Genomic DNA, 17,572 nt, shown 5'->3' with positions numbered 1-17,572 from the left:
CTGAATTATTACTTTAAGGGCTGTCATTTTAGCACCGCAGAAGAAATACACGACCATGACTGGAAAGAAAAATCTCAGTGCATTCCAAAGGAATTTCACACATGCAGCGTTATTAATGTTGCGAACACATCTGATGAGGACAGTCTCACTGCATAACAAAGTAGGTTGGGACCCTGCTCGACCATGCTGCCTTCAGGATATGTGGGAACTGGGAACCTTATGACTCAGCCTGTCCTACATCCCAAATTCATGTGACTGGTGTCAGGACAAAATGGATGCTGGTGCATTTTTGTTGATGACGTGTGCTTTTCAAAGTGCAGGGTACACAGGCAATCAATAATGTCACATAATACAGCTTATTATACACATTTTTCAGCATGACATTTCTAATTACGCATTTGTCTGAACACAGCATTAGTCAGCTCTGAAAATGTCACAAGATGGTCAGAAGGTCTACTGAAGGGTCAAGATGAATACTTTATTTTTACATTTTGTTTTCCGCATTAAAGGAGAAATATGTAAATCTTTTCTTTAAAAAAAAAAAAAAAAAAAGAGTACTGGAGTCCAAATAGTGTGTTGGAGCCATACATGGTACATTAAATAAGTTGAGTAAGTTTCCAGGCTGCTGACTTATCTAAATTAACTTTTAAGAAATCATACCACAATCTTAAGTAGGATCTCAGGCGTAAAGGTTCGTTTGCTCGTCATTTATACAACACATGATTTTATAACAGAATGCAAACTGTAATCCCTTTGTCCTACTTACAAACTTAAATGATTTTGTTTGTTTTTTATGTGAAAAACAATGAGTCCTGAGTTTATCTATTACTTGTCAACAATTAAATTAATCGCCAACTATTGGATGAGCCATTGTGAAGATAAGATAAGAATCAGATTCTCTGATTTTAGCTGCTAAAATGTGAATACTCATTATTTCTTCCTTCTCTCCAGACTTGAGTCCTACACTGTAAGCTGATCAATCTGTTTGGAACTGTCAGTTGTCTGCCAATGTAAAGTTAAGTTTGTTGTCCTGAAAACAAAAGCCCACTGCTCTGTAAATACACACCCTGGAGTGCAGTGGCTGGATGCCACACTGCCTGCCAAACTCCATTAACATATTGCTAAATTTCACCGTTATAAACAGCTACTCCTTCTGCAAGTTTATTACTGATTTCTTACAATTAATAAACAGACACTAATTCATTCGGGAAACATTCTGCATTAATTTTAACTCTAATAAATGTGAAATGGGCAAACGAAAACCGTTATTCCAGCTTAGAATTGGAAATTTCAAAGGAGAACGTGCCAGCTGGTGAAGCCTGTATTTCAATTTAGAATGTTTCCTTAAAAGCAGAATCATAAGATTTGTCCAAAATGTTCATAAACCCAACAGAAAGTCTGTTTATTGTTGTGTCTCATTCCCACAGTGTCAGATGCCAAAGTTTTGGGTTGATAAAGCGTCCTGAGCACAGCAAAATAATGAGAACTGCAGATACACCACACACACTTCTAGTGGGTCAAAAGTGCCAATTAAAAGGGATTATTTTTTATATTAATCAGTCTATACACTGTGTTTTTTTTTTTACATATTATGCCTATAATTATTTATCACATATCATGGTGAATTTATGATTTAGTACAGTAAATATATCACGATTCCTCTCACCATAATGATCTGTTCTGACTTTGCATTGCAGAGACCCTGAAGCTCTCTAATGAAGGCTCACTGGCAGACAACAGAACCAAACAAGCTTAGAGAGAACAGCAGGACGTGCATGGACGTGTTAAGAGGGCAGTGAGAGGTAAATTAATTAAAGTAACAATGTTTATTTGAACACATAGGGGCTGTTGCTTAACAGCAACAAGCATCTGCTCACTTTCAGCCAAACAGATGCCTGTTAACACAGTGCCCTGTACATATGTCGGTAATACGGAGCTGCCTGCGCTGCATACTGAGCACTGTGACACTAGGCTGTCTATAGGTTTCATTTTCTATTATCATATTTACTGTACTAAATCAGTAGAGGAGGAATATGTTGCAAGTGCCCATGCAAAAATCAGTAGTACAGTTCAAATAGCGAGTTGGATTACAAATTTTTGCTCATCTTGTGTTCCTGCAGTGTTCCTGCAGCCTGCCTGAACTTCCTCATGTCTAGGGAGGAGGGGGCAGATGAAAATAAATCGCTTCAGCCATAGACTGTATATTAAATAGGATTTAAACCTATTTAATATGCCGTTTATGGCTCCAACTCACTATCTGGACTGCTGTACTTATTTCTGGACACACAATTGTTACATACTGCTCCTTTAAGCTGCACGTTTTATGTTAATTCATTTCCTTTTAATCTTGTTCCCTGATTAAAATTTTCTTCTGCCAGGAGACCAAAAAGGCTGACTCACTGAATCTGAATCCAAACCAGGCGCATAAAAACAAAAACACTTCAAAATGGTTTGAAATAGAAACAATTACACTTCCCATTTATAGCAACAGAGTGAAGAAGTCCCGGAATACCCTCTGCTGCTCTCCATAAATCTTGGATGGTTAGTTTTGCAGAGCAAAGTCATGCATTTTTCATGCATGCCACTTCTGAACTGGTGACCAGCTGACGCGGGTCCCCACCACCAGTCCCAAATCAATAAATCAGCAGGTGAGCTGTGACTCTGACGGCTGTATATCTCAAATTCTTCCTGACAGCATGGATTACTTTTCTCCTACTACACACCCATCTCAGATTGACTGTATGTCTAACACACACACACACACACACACACACACACGCACACACAGACACACACATCTGTCTAAGTGCCTGTGTGTGAAGCTCAGGGACTCTGGCTCACCTCCCTCAAACTCTGTCTGACAGTTCCCAGAGTTTTCCTTCAGGCTCTCTTCCTCGTTGATGATGATGTTTTCTATGTCCTTCATGGTCAGGTGGTCGCGGAAAGCATAGAACAGGACGTGTTTGAGCTCCTCCAGGGTGATCCTCTGCATGTCGAACTGCAGGGGGAGAGAGATGAGATGATTTGAAAAAAGAGAGACCGTTTTTCCTTCCGCATAATAAATAAACTGTTCTGCAGGATTCCTGCAGGATTAACCAAACAGGCACTAACTCATGTGTTTATGTAGGAGTGTTCAAGCTTCAATAAAACACCGCAAATAAACTGCACAGCTGCGCAGCACAAAAATCTTTGCTTCCAACAACTTACAATAAATAATTTGCATTCTAAGTACAGAAGAAAAGCTCAAATGCATAAATCATCATCCATGTTCTAGTAGCTCTTACATACGTTGCTCTAATACACTGTCTTTAATCAGGCTGTCATTGATGCATTGATTAAATTGAATGTGTTGGAGTTACAGCCTGTAAGTGATTGATTTATTGCTCAGTTTGAGCATTTGCACAATCAGTCCAAAACAAGCCGCACACAAAACACACAATTCACAACTTGCAAACAGGTTTGAAGGTCTTACAGAGAGCAAAGGCAAAGCTGGCTTGATGATGACTGTCACTGCTGCCAGATGTACCATAATTATCATATTTGTATTATAATTTTACAACCCTGCGCTGTGTAAAATGTAAATAAAGACAGAAGGCAACAATTTACTAATACTTTTTGACCTACATTCAATTAAATACAGTACAAAGACAAGACATTTAATGTTTAAACTGATAAACTCATTCTGAACTTGATACCTTTAATACATTTCAAAGAACTTGTGACAGGAGCATGTTTACCACTGTGATATATCACCTTCTCTTTCAACAGCACTGAATGAGAATTTGGGAATTGAGGACATTATTGTTGAAGTTTTGAAAGTGAAATTCTTTATTATGATGCACCACACATTTTCAATGGGAGACAGGTCTGGATTGCAGGCAGGTCAGTCTAGTACCTGAACTCTTTCACTATGAAGCCATGCTGTTAGAACATGTGCACAATGTCTCTTGGTGTTGTCTTACTGAAATAAGCAGGGTCTCTGAAAAAGATGTCGTCTGAATGGCAGCATGTATTTCTCCAAAATTTATTTGTGCCTTCAGCACTAATTTGGTTTCACAGATATGCCAGTTACCCATGATGCCACAGGCACTAACACACCCCCATACCATCACAGATGCTGGCTTTTGAAGTTAGTGCTGGTAACAATCTGGATGGTTCTTTTGCTCTGTAAGCCAGAGGACAAAAACATCCAGAGTTTTCAAAAACAATCTGAAATGTGGACTCTTCAGACCACAGCGCACTTCTCCACTTTGCGTCAGTCCATCTCAGATGAGCTTGTGCTCAGAGAAGTCTGCAGCATTTCTGGATGTTGTTGATAGATGTCTTTGTCTTTGCATGGTGGAATCGTAACTTGTATTTGTAGATGCAGTGACAAACTGTGCAGCAGCGGCTTTAGAAAGTGTTCCCGAGCCTGTCTAGTATCCTTTATACAGTTATGTGGGTTTTTAATGCAGTTTTTAATACAGTGCTGCCTGACGGAGCTCAAAGCTAAGAGGCATTCAATGTTGGTTTTCGGCCTTTAAATTAAATATCTTGTGTTTGTACTGTTTTCAGTTAATTAGAAGTTGATAAGGATTTGCAAATCATAGCATTCTGGTTTTATTTACATTTTATACTACAGTCCAATTCAATTATTTTGGAATATATCAATATAGTGCTATAATGTATTGTGATATTATGATTTGTCCAGACCACTAGTTAGCAGTGTTGTGATCTATCTTCACTGTTCTGATTGCACAAAAAAAAACGTTTTTAACTCAGATTCTATGCATATGATGGTGCATTCTTTAAACTATGTCAGTTTTCCCAAAATTATATTAAAAATAGTGATATAAGTCTTACAATATTGCCGATACACAACCCTAACACCATATATGATTGTCATGTCAATAAACTCCAAACAAACCCTTGTTTGTGATTTGAGCACGACCAACCAATCAGAACTACTGATAACTCCATCATACCAGCACAGATCAGTAGGGCTTTTGTTTTGAAAGGTAAGGAATTAACGTGTAATGGGCCGCACAGCTGCCGTCTTGTTCAAACAAAAGTGCCTCCGTCTAATGAAAGTGCTAATGACAGTTTTGCCAGTTAATGTATTTCCCTGCTCTCTTCACAGATTGTTTCAGCATATCTGGAAGTTTTTGTTGTTGCAGCATGATATTACCGTACTTTCCATTTGCCAACACTGAAGAGCTTCCTGCTGGCCACTGATCACATCCCCTGCTTGAAAACACCACTTCACCTAATGCCTCAGACACTTCAAATAAGAAAAGTGATTTAATTTTCTCTGTATTAGGCTGCTTGAAAGCAGCAATACAATTATACCACACAGGAAAAAAAGGCGTCAGTGGCAGGAAATAAGTGAATGCGACTGATTGAGAATTAATTAAATATCATTGCAAAGTCCAGAAGCGGATGAATCACTCTGAATCTTGGCATCAACACACCCTCTCATATTTACTGAGTCAATGAACACAACTCATTTTATCAGGCTGTTCATTTAATGCTCTTTTCTACAAACACCTGATGACCAGCTGATTACAAACATGTTATTTACCCTCTGTGATGGTTTATAGAGATAAGACAGAATTAGCAAATGAGGAAATTTTACTCTCTCTTTATCTAAAGCTGTAGGTGTGACAGAAACCTTTATTATCACTCATCAGAAAACACAACAGGTTGATGATTACATTTTGAATGTTTAATGCAGCTGCCATTAAACCTCTGTCCCTACCCTCCTGCCACCCACCGCTCTCCCCTCCACCAACCAACAGGACAGCAATGTCCAGATGTGGGACCAAGTCATTGTTTTGCAAGTCACAAGTCAGTCTCAAGTCTTTGCACCCAAATCCCAAGTCAAATCCCAAGTCCTAAACTTTGAGTTTGGAGTCCTAAACAAACCACAACTGCCACATTTACATGCACACAATATTCTGTTTTTTGCTTGTATTCTGAAAAAGACATATACTACTATAGTCTGCAGCTGTTCAGACTGGATGCTTCTTTCTGTCAAAATAGTATTTTTTCAGTCTTTTCCACTAGTGGCGGACATGTTTGACCATGCAAACAGCCTCCTTTAATTCATTTAATCACCTTATTGAAAAGGTTGGCATCGCGATATTTGCACAAATCAAAAACATACTGTTGATATCAATTTTTTGAAATTGTGATGTAGGTGTGTTTCTCCCTGCGACCACTAATTTGAGATTTTCTTTTGTGCACACGTTTCTACCCCAGCCTTGCAAACTGTTGGCTCGTCAATTTGTCTACAGCACAGAGCAGAAGTGGTTGTGTGTCGCAAACTGCTGTAAAAATCACAATTTAGATGCACAGTCTGCATTTGCTGTTTACATATCCAAAGAATGCTCCTAAAACCAGAATAACACCAGTGTATATCACATGTCTTAAATCAGAATATGCTCCATTCAGAATATTTAACTGGAATATACTGTTTACACGACTTCTATCAAATTCTGAATATTGCTAGATTCTGAAAACGTAATGAGATTCAAGCCTCATTGATTTACAAAGTTACTTAGCTGTTAAGCTAACATTAGCGAAACATTTGGCTCACAAACTATATTAATATTACACTTGACTTATGCTTTTTTGTGCACTTTCAAGTGTCAAACAAAGTTTTTGCATATTCATCTGAAATTTTAAACCTGCGCGTTTTGTATACTGCAATTTGTTTTTTGTTGACCACCTTGTAGTTTTTATATGTGAACAAAATTATGTTTGGTATCATTTTAATGTAATGTTAGTTCTTCACGGTTCTCTGAATTGGATGCTGTCAGATTGGTTTAAATAAAGAGGATCTGGGGAACTGAGTGTGGACTTACTGAGAATGAGTGGAGAGAATTTTATGATTCGCACTTTTTAAATTATAGTTTTTTTTTTTTGATAATTTGGCTTTGGGGGGGGAAGGTATCAAGTATTTTCAAGCCAAAATGTTCAAGTCCAAGTGAAGTCAGGAGTCACTGGAGTTAAAGTCCAGGGCAAGTTGTCTTTTTTCATTTTGTCAAATCGAGTCTAAAAACATTAAATTTGTGACTCTGGTCTGATTTGAGTTTAAGTCATGTGACTCAAGCCCACACCTCTGGTAATACCTACACTGACAGAGCATCCTTATATTGATAGATCTCATTGACTCTTGCTGATGATAGTTCCAGGTAATAAATGTCCAAATAGTTCAGAAGCCAATGAATATTTAGCATTAGTTAGTTTATTAGCTACGGCTCTCTTAATTTTTTAAAATATCGTGCAGAGGTTTCTAACACTGGACTACAGTCTTCAGATTTTGTGTTTTCTTTCCTTGAGGGAACGGTTGAGAATCATTTAGAAGGTGTACAGCAGCGTTCACTGACATGGACTGTTAATTTAGGACGTCTCCATCTTTTCCTGAACTGCCTCCAACCAAGCAGCAGAGTGGCTACGAGGTGAAAGCACTCTGGCCTCGAACGCACCAGGTGGCTGGGTCTTTTCTGTGCTGTGCTCCAGCACTCTTAAGTACCCGTTCCAGTTCTTGCCTTCTGCCCAGTGCATGCTGGGATGGACACTACCCCTCTGCGACCCTGAACAGAATAAGCTGTACAGAGGATGGATGGACACAGGCAATAATGAGTCTGACCGGTGGCGCCTATAAAGCTGTGCTGGGCAGAGGAGCGCGCTGAGGTAGAAACTCTAACCATACTGACAGTAGATCATTGTTTATTAATCTACCGACTGGGCTGACACACCCCAAAGGTGTACTTTCTGTCATATCTCACAGGCGCTTTACTCTATCAACTTTTAATGATTTTGTCAATCAATTTGCTCCCGATGACTTTCCTGTTTTACTTAATGCTTTTTAAAAAATACCAGTGTATTATGGTTCTGGTGACCTCAGTCAAAAGCACCACTGCAGATGCTGCAGACAAATGTGCTCAAGCTGACATTTGAAGACAGAAATACAACACATTAGTTCATAGTAAAAAAGTTTTATGACCAGCAAAGTAAATGTTTATGTTCTATTATGCAAGATAAGACTGTGACATAAGGTGTCATGCAGTCAGAGCATGGATGTGAGTGTGGGAAAAAAGCACAGACGTAACTGTTTCTGATGCTGCAGAGGAACAGGGCGAGAGGAAGGAGAGGGATTTGAGGTTTCTAAGAGCTCAAACATGCATCTCATTTATTTTATATTGGGGTCAAACTGGCCCTCGATGTTGAAATATAACACAAATAATCATTACTTGAATTAAATGATGGCAAATAAACTTTTCAGTGGTAATGTGGATTGTATTGGAAGAAAAGCTGCAATTTGCATTAAAGAATATTTTCATTTTACAGTAACTTTTCTTTTAGATAACATTAATTGTAGTTGTTATCAAGTTATACATCGTTTGCTCAGCTATTCCCCAAATTTGAAAATAGCCAAAGGATCTATTTATTTTCAATCCACTTTCAGTTTTAATCCACCTAGACTTTGTCTACATCATTACAGTGCACTTTTACTTTTAGTTAAGAGCATTTAGCTGAATTAGCCAGGTTGATAACTTTTACAAAACCTTTACTAAACAAAAGAAAATATACACAGATTCTATTAGTGTCAAAGAAAGATATTTGTCCTTTAAATTAGACGATCAAAACAAAGAAGAAAATCTTAATTTTGTAACCATTTGTCTGCAGTGACTAATAATGTTTTGAAAGGAAATTATGCTAATATGCTAATGATGGTTGTTGCTTACAGTAATTTATTCTTGGTGTTGCCAGAAACCCAAGACAGGTGGTTCTTGCATGTTGTATATGTTGAAAGGATGAAGGTTTAAAAAAAGGTAAAACTCTATATAAAATCTTTTCTAATTAGGGTTTAATATGTTACTATACTTTATGTTAATGAATCCTCTACAGTCTCAGGACAAAAAAAAACTTTGGTGAAAAATGTCTTGACACACTTCAAGGACATAAAGTAGTGATGCCATTCTAAAATCACACAAAATAGTTAAATACCCCTTTTAATACAAAGTTACTGACAACATTTAGTTGAGAGAGAGAGAGAGACTCACAAACTTGCAGATGCAGCTACATGAACATGGGAGCAAGCTGACCTTTCAATTTCAATCACTCTAATGGCCTGATACTGATTTTAAGGACAGTCTGGGGCCATGGTGTCAAAGACAAGCAATCCTCTTACAAATAAAAGGTTTTTTTTTCTTGTGACCTTGTATTTTTTTTTTAGCCTGGACTGAACTACAGAATAAAAAAAACCCTCTTCCAATCTTTGAATCTCTGAATCTAATCTGTGACATCAAGTCAAATCTTTCGATGCTGCTTCGAGGAAAGTGATGAAAAACGACATCCGAGCTCAATAAACCCACAGAGGACAAACTTAAAGAGCCTGGGTGGATCTAACAGTCGATATGGACTCATTTTGTGCTTTATAAGAGTGTGACTTTGGAAATACATTTTCTCCGGGGTGTAAAAGCAGAAAGGCTTCCACTCAGCTCTGATAAAGACGTCCCTGAGTACGTCTAAATGGACTGAAATGGATTTGAGAGACAAGTTTGTGATGACACGTCTGCAGAGAGACAGGTAGAATAGAGGTGAAAAACACCATCACAGTAAAATACACGTTTCAACAATTCTGATCTCAATTTGCAAATACACCCAAATACCAGAGTGTGTTTGTGGCACTCAGCAGTGCGATAAATGATGTACATCCTCAGAGAGAGAAGGATAACACTCACTGGACTTCCTGGCAGCCCCACTGGGCAGATAATTATATAAATCACAGCATAAATCACAGCTGGACATAAATCACACTTACGATCAATACCATTTGTTATCTCTCCACCTCAGAGCGAGCTAATGAACACTCACACCAATCATGCTTCAAATGTTAATCAGGCAGCGCCCATAAAGATTCATTATCAAAGCTAATTAAAAGTTGGGGGTCAGTGTTTCATCTTTTGTTTGCCGGGTCATTAATCAGAGGAGGAATAAATGTAAATGTTGGCAAGACAAAGGTATATAAAAGGTACCTAATAATAGAGTAATAAATCACATACAGTATGCTTCAGTGAAATGTAAATTAAGAGCAGAATAACATAATTATTCCAGATGTTGGCTGTATGCATGTGCATAAACATTAAATGGGGTGTTGCAAAGTGCAGCAGATAGATTGAATATTTGGTTTGGGCTTGAAAAAATGCTGCATTGGCCGTTGTAGAAAAAAGTAGGGAACATTTAAACAACATATGAACCTTAATTCATAAATAATGTTACTGCAACCACTTCAACCTACTAATACTGCAACTGTTACTACATTTATCGCATGTTTTCTTTTAGTTTCGTCATCTATTTACTAGATTCTCAAACTGTGGTGTGAGCAGCGCTGGTGGTACTGAGAGAACTGAGAAAACTCTGAAAATGAAATAAATTCATTTAAAAATGTGCAATCAAAATACTGCAAAATTTCACTTGCTGATAATTTAAGCGTAGCACATGCATACGTCATCCATGATTAGTTACAAACTGTGTGGTTGTGGCAACGGTCAACAAAAAATGATCATCGAACTTAGAAGTAAATGAGAAATAAATTAGAGATAATTCCGCCTCCTCCATGGATTGTCTGTAGCTGAATAAGGTAGGATAATGCAAATGTATTTTAAGATAAATCATAGTGGCAGTACATGAAGAGCCTAATATTTTCTGAGGTGGTACGTGGTGTAAAAAGTTCGAGAAACACTGATCTATTTACTAGGGATGAAACAATTACCGGTTGCACGACAAACCATGTGAAATTCTCATGCAGTTTCATCTCTACTGTTTACGGTCAATTAAATTAAATGATTGCATTTTCTATTTCTCTGTAAAGTCCTTTGGTAAATATCTGTTATTAAAAGTTCCAACTGATATTTGCTCTGTTGGCGCAGGGAATGTGCAGCTCCCCTGAGCAGAACTAAAAGTCACACTATTTTATTCTACGTGCACTGAGATTGTATTACAAATGACTTATTTATTTTAGGGATACGATTTGATGATGATGATGATTTGATTTCAATTTTATGCCGCTTATTGTTGAACGCCACAACCTGGTCACCATTCACTTGCATTGTTTGGGAGGTTCTGCAACGTTTCCTGTGAAACTCCAGCAGTGTTTTGTGGACTGAAAAACTAAACCTGACCTTCAGACAGCATGATGATTGAATTTTCAGTTTTTGGGTGAACTATCTCTTCAAGTGACTGTAATATGAGAAAGTTACTCACCAAGCCACCATAATGAAAATGGATGCAGGGAAGACCAAGAGGGACTAGTGCACACACAGCTGTCCTGGCTAAATAGAGACGACCGAATAACAACAAAACCACAGGAAGTGTGACATCATTCTCTGCTCTGGAAGGCATCACTTCACTTTATCTACATTGCAAATAGTTGTTTGCTGACATCTATTGAGGCTGAATGTTGTGTTTAGAACCTTTAAACTTTATGAAAGCATCACAAGCTTTTACACAAGATGATTAACAGAGAAAGACTCAGTATTCAAGCAAACAGGCTCTGATGCTAATGAGCTGCAGCACTTTTTAGATAACAATCATCACTGTGTCGCCACAGCTACACATTCACAACCAGAAATATGCACAAAAACTCTCCAACAATCTCACAAGGTCTTTGTGAGGATAATGGCCCGCATCCATCTCAGATCACCCATCATGTGCAGCAGCATAAAACAGATGTTTTGTTTTTTTGTTTGAGAAAGGGATGAGATGTTCCACAGACAGCAGAGCTCTGTTTATTTCTCCTCTTCATCTCCCTCTGGGGGACACAGAGAAAGAATGAAACGCTCTCCGGTCCTCAACAGACAGATCCACCTGGAGCGTCCCCGCAGCATCTGCCACTTAAACTTACAGCCAACTCCTGTGTCACTTCTCCCCGAGGGAGACAGGTCGACGGCCTAATTTTGTTTACTCGACCTTCGCGCAACCTTGCTGCTCCTAACGACGCCATTGCCAGCGGACATCAAGAGACCGCTGGAGCTTCATTTGCCAGGGAAAAGAGAGACAAGCCCGAGGATAGATTCATTCACTGAGCACTCCAGTGGCAGATAAGAAAAAGCCATTTTATTTTCTCGACTTGCTCAGCGTACATTCACATTCAAGCATGGAGTGACCTTTATCTGCGAGTGTGGTGAAAGAAAAGAATGGCACCTGCAGACCTGAAGTGACTTTAGTAGGACACCCAGAGCTGTGTGACCTACTGTTTTCTACTGGACCTCAATCACGTCTTCTTTGCCACACAGTTCTCAGAGAAGTTCAGAGTGAAGTGTAATCACATGCTTCAGGTGCAGGGGCTTTTAATGGAGACTGTGGAAAAGTTGGAAATGTCACATACCGTTCTGATGGGCTGTGGTTAAAGCTCATCAGGAGCCTTGTAGTAACACAAAAACCCAGACAGACTGATAATGGAGGTCTCTAATCTCTCAACTGATATGTATTAAAAAGAGTCTTCACAACATCAACAAGAAAATAAGCCCCCAAATCTAATCTGTGATATCTGAGACGCCAGCGGTCTAATTTTGTGTAAGTGTTTGATACGAATTGGAACAGAATTCAGAAGAGCTGCGAGGGATTTCATGCAGTCAGTGAAACTGTAAAAAAAAACATTACAGGCCAGGATTAAATATAAAGCTAGGGTAGGCAACACTGTTTTCGTATCATTGAGAAATAATTTCATAATAACCTTCCAGCATATTGTTGAGTGGTCTGAGACAGAACTAGACTTCTGCACCTCCTCTTGGTTGTGTTTTCAAGATTTAGAGAATATGACTTGTGACAGTGGTCTTAAACCAATCACAAGTCTTTCACAAATTTCTATATTTTATTTTGGTATTTTCTTTTTTTTATGTTATATTTTTCTCCACTTTTTATATGTGTGTTTCATTGTTCAACAGCATTCAGAGTGGAAGGCAAAGGAACAATTTCATCCAGGGAAACTTGTTTTTAACTGTGACATGTGGGAAAGAAGAAAGAAGCTGCTGCTGCTGGTCATTGCACATTATGTCTCAATGTTCTGTTTATTATTGTCTAATTAAACCTTCCCAGGCAAACCCACAGTGCTCAATTATATCTGTAGCAGCAGCGATTCTTTTCTGTGGGCCGCTCTGAATGTATTTCTTTCAGTATCATTGCTATTTGCACTAATGTTTTGTTCATTCAGCTTCCTCTGTACAACTACCCAGCGAACTTTGTTGCAAGCTTCAGAGGCTGAACACAAACTAAGTTGCTGACATGTGGAGCAGAGATGTAGACCCTTTTAAACCCGACACAGGGATCTATGATCTGCCTGTTCCCATCTCTGATGATGGGAGCAGAGTTTTCTTGGCCGAGTGAGACAGCTGGAGGTCGCCATCAGAGCGACAGTGGGAAGCTGTGGTGAGATAGTGAGGAGCAGATTGATTTTTCTGCCTTTTTTTCTTTTTTAGATTATGAAGTATTTCTTCTAATTAAGAGGAAAATAATTTGTCAAAGTGAAAACAAATCTGGGTGGTAAGAGATCCATTTGTAGAGTTTTGTCAAGATTGATGATTCATGCCTGAGAAATTTGACTTTTTACTGCCTGTTTTTATGACAAAGCTGACAAAAGCCCAGCTTTGATTACAATATGACTTAAGAAATGTATAATAATATTGCTTTAGCATAACTTTACACCTCATTAAACAAATGCACCATGGCACAAAAAAAAAAGCTCATTGACAGATGACAGATTGTGTTTTACTCTGTATTTTGCATTGCGTGTTATTTTTCACTGAGCTAAATGCTTTTCAGGCCCTCTGTCCACAGAATGTGCAAATCTGTGATAATAGACAAATTTCCATGAGAAGAGATCATAAATGTATTATCTTAAAACATGTTATCAACTAAAACAATCTCTTCACCTACAGCAGAATTCAATAAAATTGTAATTGCATGAGCGTAAGCGAGCTGAGTCTGAGGAGGTTCATTGAGGATGATTTTCTCACCCTGTCAGGAACGCTGTCCTTGGATTAAACCGTGAACCTTTACGATTTTGCTCAATCGATTGTCTGCCTGTTCTTCACAGTGCAAAATGGATTTGGGGTTGATGATGAGGAAGGGGAGTCACCCTGTTCTTCTTCTGCACTCGTAAATGAGGCGTGCTCGGCTGCTCTCACACACACAGGCGGGTGAGAAGGTGCCAAGAGCCAGCATCCATCCATCTGCTGAGTTCAGCCCTTTGCAGCACAGCCAAATTATACAGCTCCAGATAATGCTCTGCACACACTGTAGAATCCAATTACATGCATTTGCTAATCTAAATTTTAACGCAACAGCCTGGCAAGTATTTTGTTTTAAAACGGCAGAAATATTAATGCACTTGAAACATGCTGCTCCAAATGCAATAGATTTGAATGCAGAATAATGTACAGTAGCCGTAGAGAGTTACAGATTTTTACAACCTCTGCTCTTTTAAACAAGCCCTTAATAGTCTGTTAAATATGTTTGCTCTTTAAAGGGATAGTTTGGCTTATTTGAAGTGTATGAGGTACTTATCCATTGTCAGTGTATTACCTACAGTAGATGGCGGTCACTACTGCCCCAGTTTGGAGAAGGAGTCCCAGGGTAGGAAGCTAATAAGGATGCTAATGATTAATCATTAATTACTGTTAAGAATTAAACCAATTTTGGGGCGCCCCTGTAACTCAATTGGTAGAGCATGTGCCCCAAATATGGAGGCTATCAGTGTCTAAAGTTGAATTTGGAAAGGTGTTAAATGGAAATAAATTACATTTAGTTGGAATCTGATTGCACTTCAGTTTCTATCAATGTTAATTTCTTTTGTCTGGACAGTAAGTGATAAAAGCGCAGCTCTGAAGTAAAAGACAGGAGTTTACACAAACTTGACAGCCAAGGGAAACAGAGCTACAAGTGTGCCCCAGACAGAAATCTTGTATTTTCAATTTTCACAAGGTTTGTATTCGAAACACGAGTTTAAAGCGAACAAAGACACCCGGCAACACCTTTGAAACTGTTGGAAAAGCGTCAAATCCCGTGAGATCATTTTGTCTCAGGGCTACACGGCGTTGACAAAAAAAATAAAAAATCAATACATTGAGATGAGAATTAGAAGTGAACTATACCTCTGTATACAGTTATTTCTTTACGATTGCACTACATTTTTAGACCATGACGAAAATTCTGTTGTGGGGAAAAAAATAAATAAAACCGAAGAATAAAATTTCTTATTCAACCAAGCTGATTCGTCATCCAGGAGAGGATGACATTTCTCTTCCCTCTGAACAAAATTGCATCCTCTTGCACTTTGGGAAGTTGCAGCTGTCAATTTACCAATTTCAACATTTCCTTTAGATTTTGTGCAGACTTTGCTTGCATCATCACTCAGTCAGGAGCGAGGGGAAGAAGAAAAACAGTTCAATGCACTTACTGAATATTTGTACATGAAGTTATTTTCAAGGTTTTACCCATCATCACTGTCAGGAACAATGACAGTTAACAAGTTGAGGTTTTGACAGCTGTTAGCCAGTCAGCACCGACCCCCCTCAGCGAAGTCTGACTCGACGTACCTGATTCTATCCGACAATCTCTGAGCCATCACTTTTCACGACAGCCCTGTTGCAGACCTTTCTGCTGCTTACGCCTGGTAATATTTATTGCCGGCACATTTATTATTTACGAAGCAGTTTATACACGCTGCTGTATTATTCACAATAGTATCTGAAAGTGCGCCAGAGTTTTCCCACAGCGACACTTGTCTGTCTCAAGAATGTACGTGTTCTCTAACTCTTACAGTCTTCAATCTCAGCCTTCTGCTCCGTCTACAGTTCTCACATTTAAAGCTTTGTTCCACGTAATAACTTTCACGGAACGTCTTTCTGTATTCCACACAACTATGAGCAGTCTGTTGTCTACACAGTGTACAAATTTGTTCCTCTTCGTCGGTGACGTCCTGTTGTTCTCACACCGTGTTATCACCGTGAAGGTCATCAGGTTGTTAATATTAATCTGCATCACTGACTACGTTTACATGCATAATAATTTTCCACTGTTATTCAGAATATGGCAATACTCTACATTTGATAGAGGTCGTGTAAACAGCATATTCTGCTTGGATAATCTGAATTAGGCCTTATTCTGCATTTTAAAATGAATACATGTGGGATAAACTGTCATTATTTAGGTTTTAGGAGCAGTCTTTATATACAGTGTAGCCACTTGCCTGTTTACGATCAGCACTGTCTGTTGCAAACAAACCAACCATAGTTTCAAAAGCTGGGATGGAGATGCATGCACAACAGGAAGTGCATATTACTGGTCTAAAGGAGAAACACACTTTTAAATATTATGAAAGACTTGGATGTCAACAGGTTTATTGATATGTGTACATGTCTCCTGATCTTTTCAAGAATGTGGTTGAGCAAAGGAAAAAGGGAGGCTGTGTTTGCACAAACACGTCCACCACCGGTTGTTACGGTTGCAGGGCGTTTGCCAGAGAGCTGTATTATGAATGAAGCTCAACACAGCCAGGCTTTCTTCACATGAGGAGGCTCGACAAAACTTAAAACCCCAGTCGGAGATAACGGGCATCACGACGGTGGTCATCAACTTGACTTTCTTTTCTTCTCTGCATCATTTGACTCTTCTGCACCTGAGTCGTCCCCTTCAGTCAAGATGAGCAACTTGTTATAATAAAAGGCTATGGAGAAAATAAAAACTATACATTGCAGCAGAAAGCAACACTGATGCTGCAAATAAGACAAGTGGAATTCTGTCAAAATTAACGATCAACTTCATGAGCTCTTAATCCTGCTGTATAGTTAATAGAGCAGATTTAAACATGACGCTGTCAGTCTCATGCTGTCTCATTATGAGTCACATGCCTCTTAGCGTGTTTACGACCCCACAGAGGTTAAAAACCCGAAACTCCCAACTAGTCAGTCAGAAATGAGAGGTGAAGAACTCCACCAAGTCCAGTTGCCTCTTCTACAAAAACCATGACCTGGGTGACTGAGAATCTTCACAGATGTGTGTGGATGATCAGCTGTGTAAAACTTAAAGTGCTCATATGATTTGAAGCAAACTGGAAAAAATAACTGCATCACCAAACCGAAGCTCCTGTGACGACGCGATGTCTACAGTTTGTTTCACAAAAATGGTTTCTGTCATTCTGGGGAGCTCTTATCACGCTGATGTTTGTTCACGTGTTCATTGTCCTCATGAGTTTGGTTTTAATTAGTTATTTGACGCTACAGAAAGGGAGTTTTCACGCCATGAATGACGGCTGAGCTCTGCTCGCATTCGAGTCTGCCGGCGGTGTGGGCGGGACCTCGATAACGCGGCTCCAACCCTGACGCTCGGATCCGGGATATTTTGGCTTCATATTTGTACAGTGGGAGGAAGTGGAGGCATGGTGTCCTACTTTATTTACAGTGTATGGTTGCTGTGTTTTTATAGATTCCTAACCTCACACTCAGAAACATCCCAAACGCAGCAAAATAAGAAAATGCAGGCAGAGGGCAGAACTTCTAAGGTGATAAACAAGAGGTATTATCTT

The 17,572-nt window shown here is 39.0% G+C and overlaps 1 protein-coding gene across 3 annotated transcripts in view; it reads right to left on the bottom strand.

Moving 5' to 3' along the window:
- caln1 (calneuron 1) overlaps positions 1–17,572 on the bottom strand; it is a 134,567-nt gene that overhangs the window by 24,209 nt on the left and 92,786 nt on the right. For all 3 annotated transcript variants that reach the window (XM_084717506.1, XM_084717505.1, XM_084717503.1), the window contains exon 5: positions 2,842–2,998. In XM_084717506.1, coding sequence (XP_084573632.1) covers positions 2,842–2,998 — 157 coding nt within the window. The remainder of the gene's footprint in view (positions 1–2,841; positions 2,999–17,572) is intronic.

The sequence above is a fragment of the Lutjanus erythropterus genome, chromosome 4, assembly GCF_056507025.1.
Source record: "Lutjanus erythropterus isolate fLutEry1 chromosome 4, fLutEry1.hap2, whole genome shotgun sequence".
Lineage (NCBI taxonomy): Eukaryota > Metazoa > Chordata > Actinopteri > Lutjaniformes > Lutjanidae > Lutjanus > Lutjanus erythropterus.
This window is presented reverse-complemented; position numbering and strand designations above follow the sequence as displayed.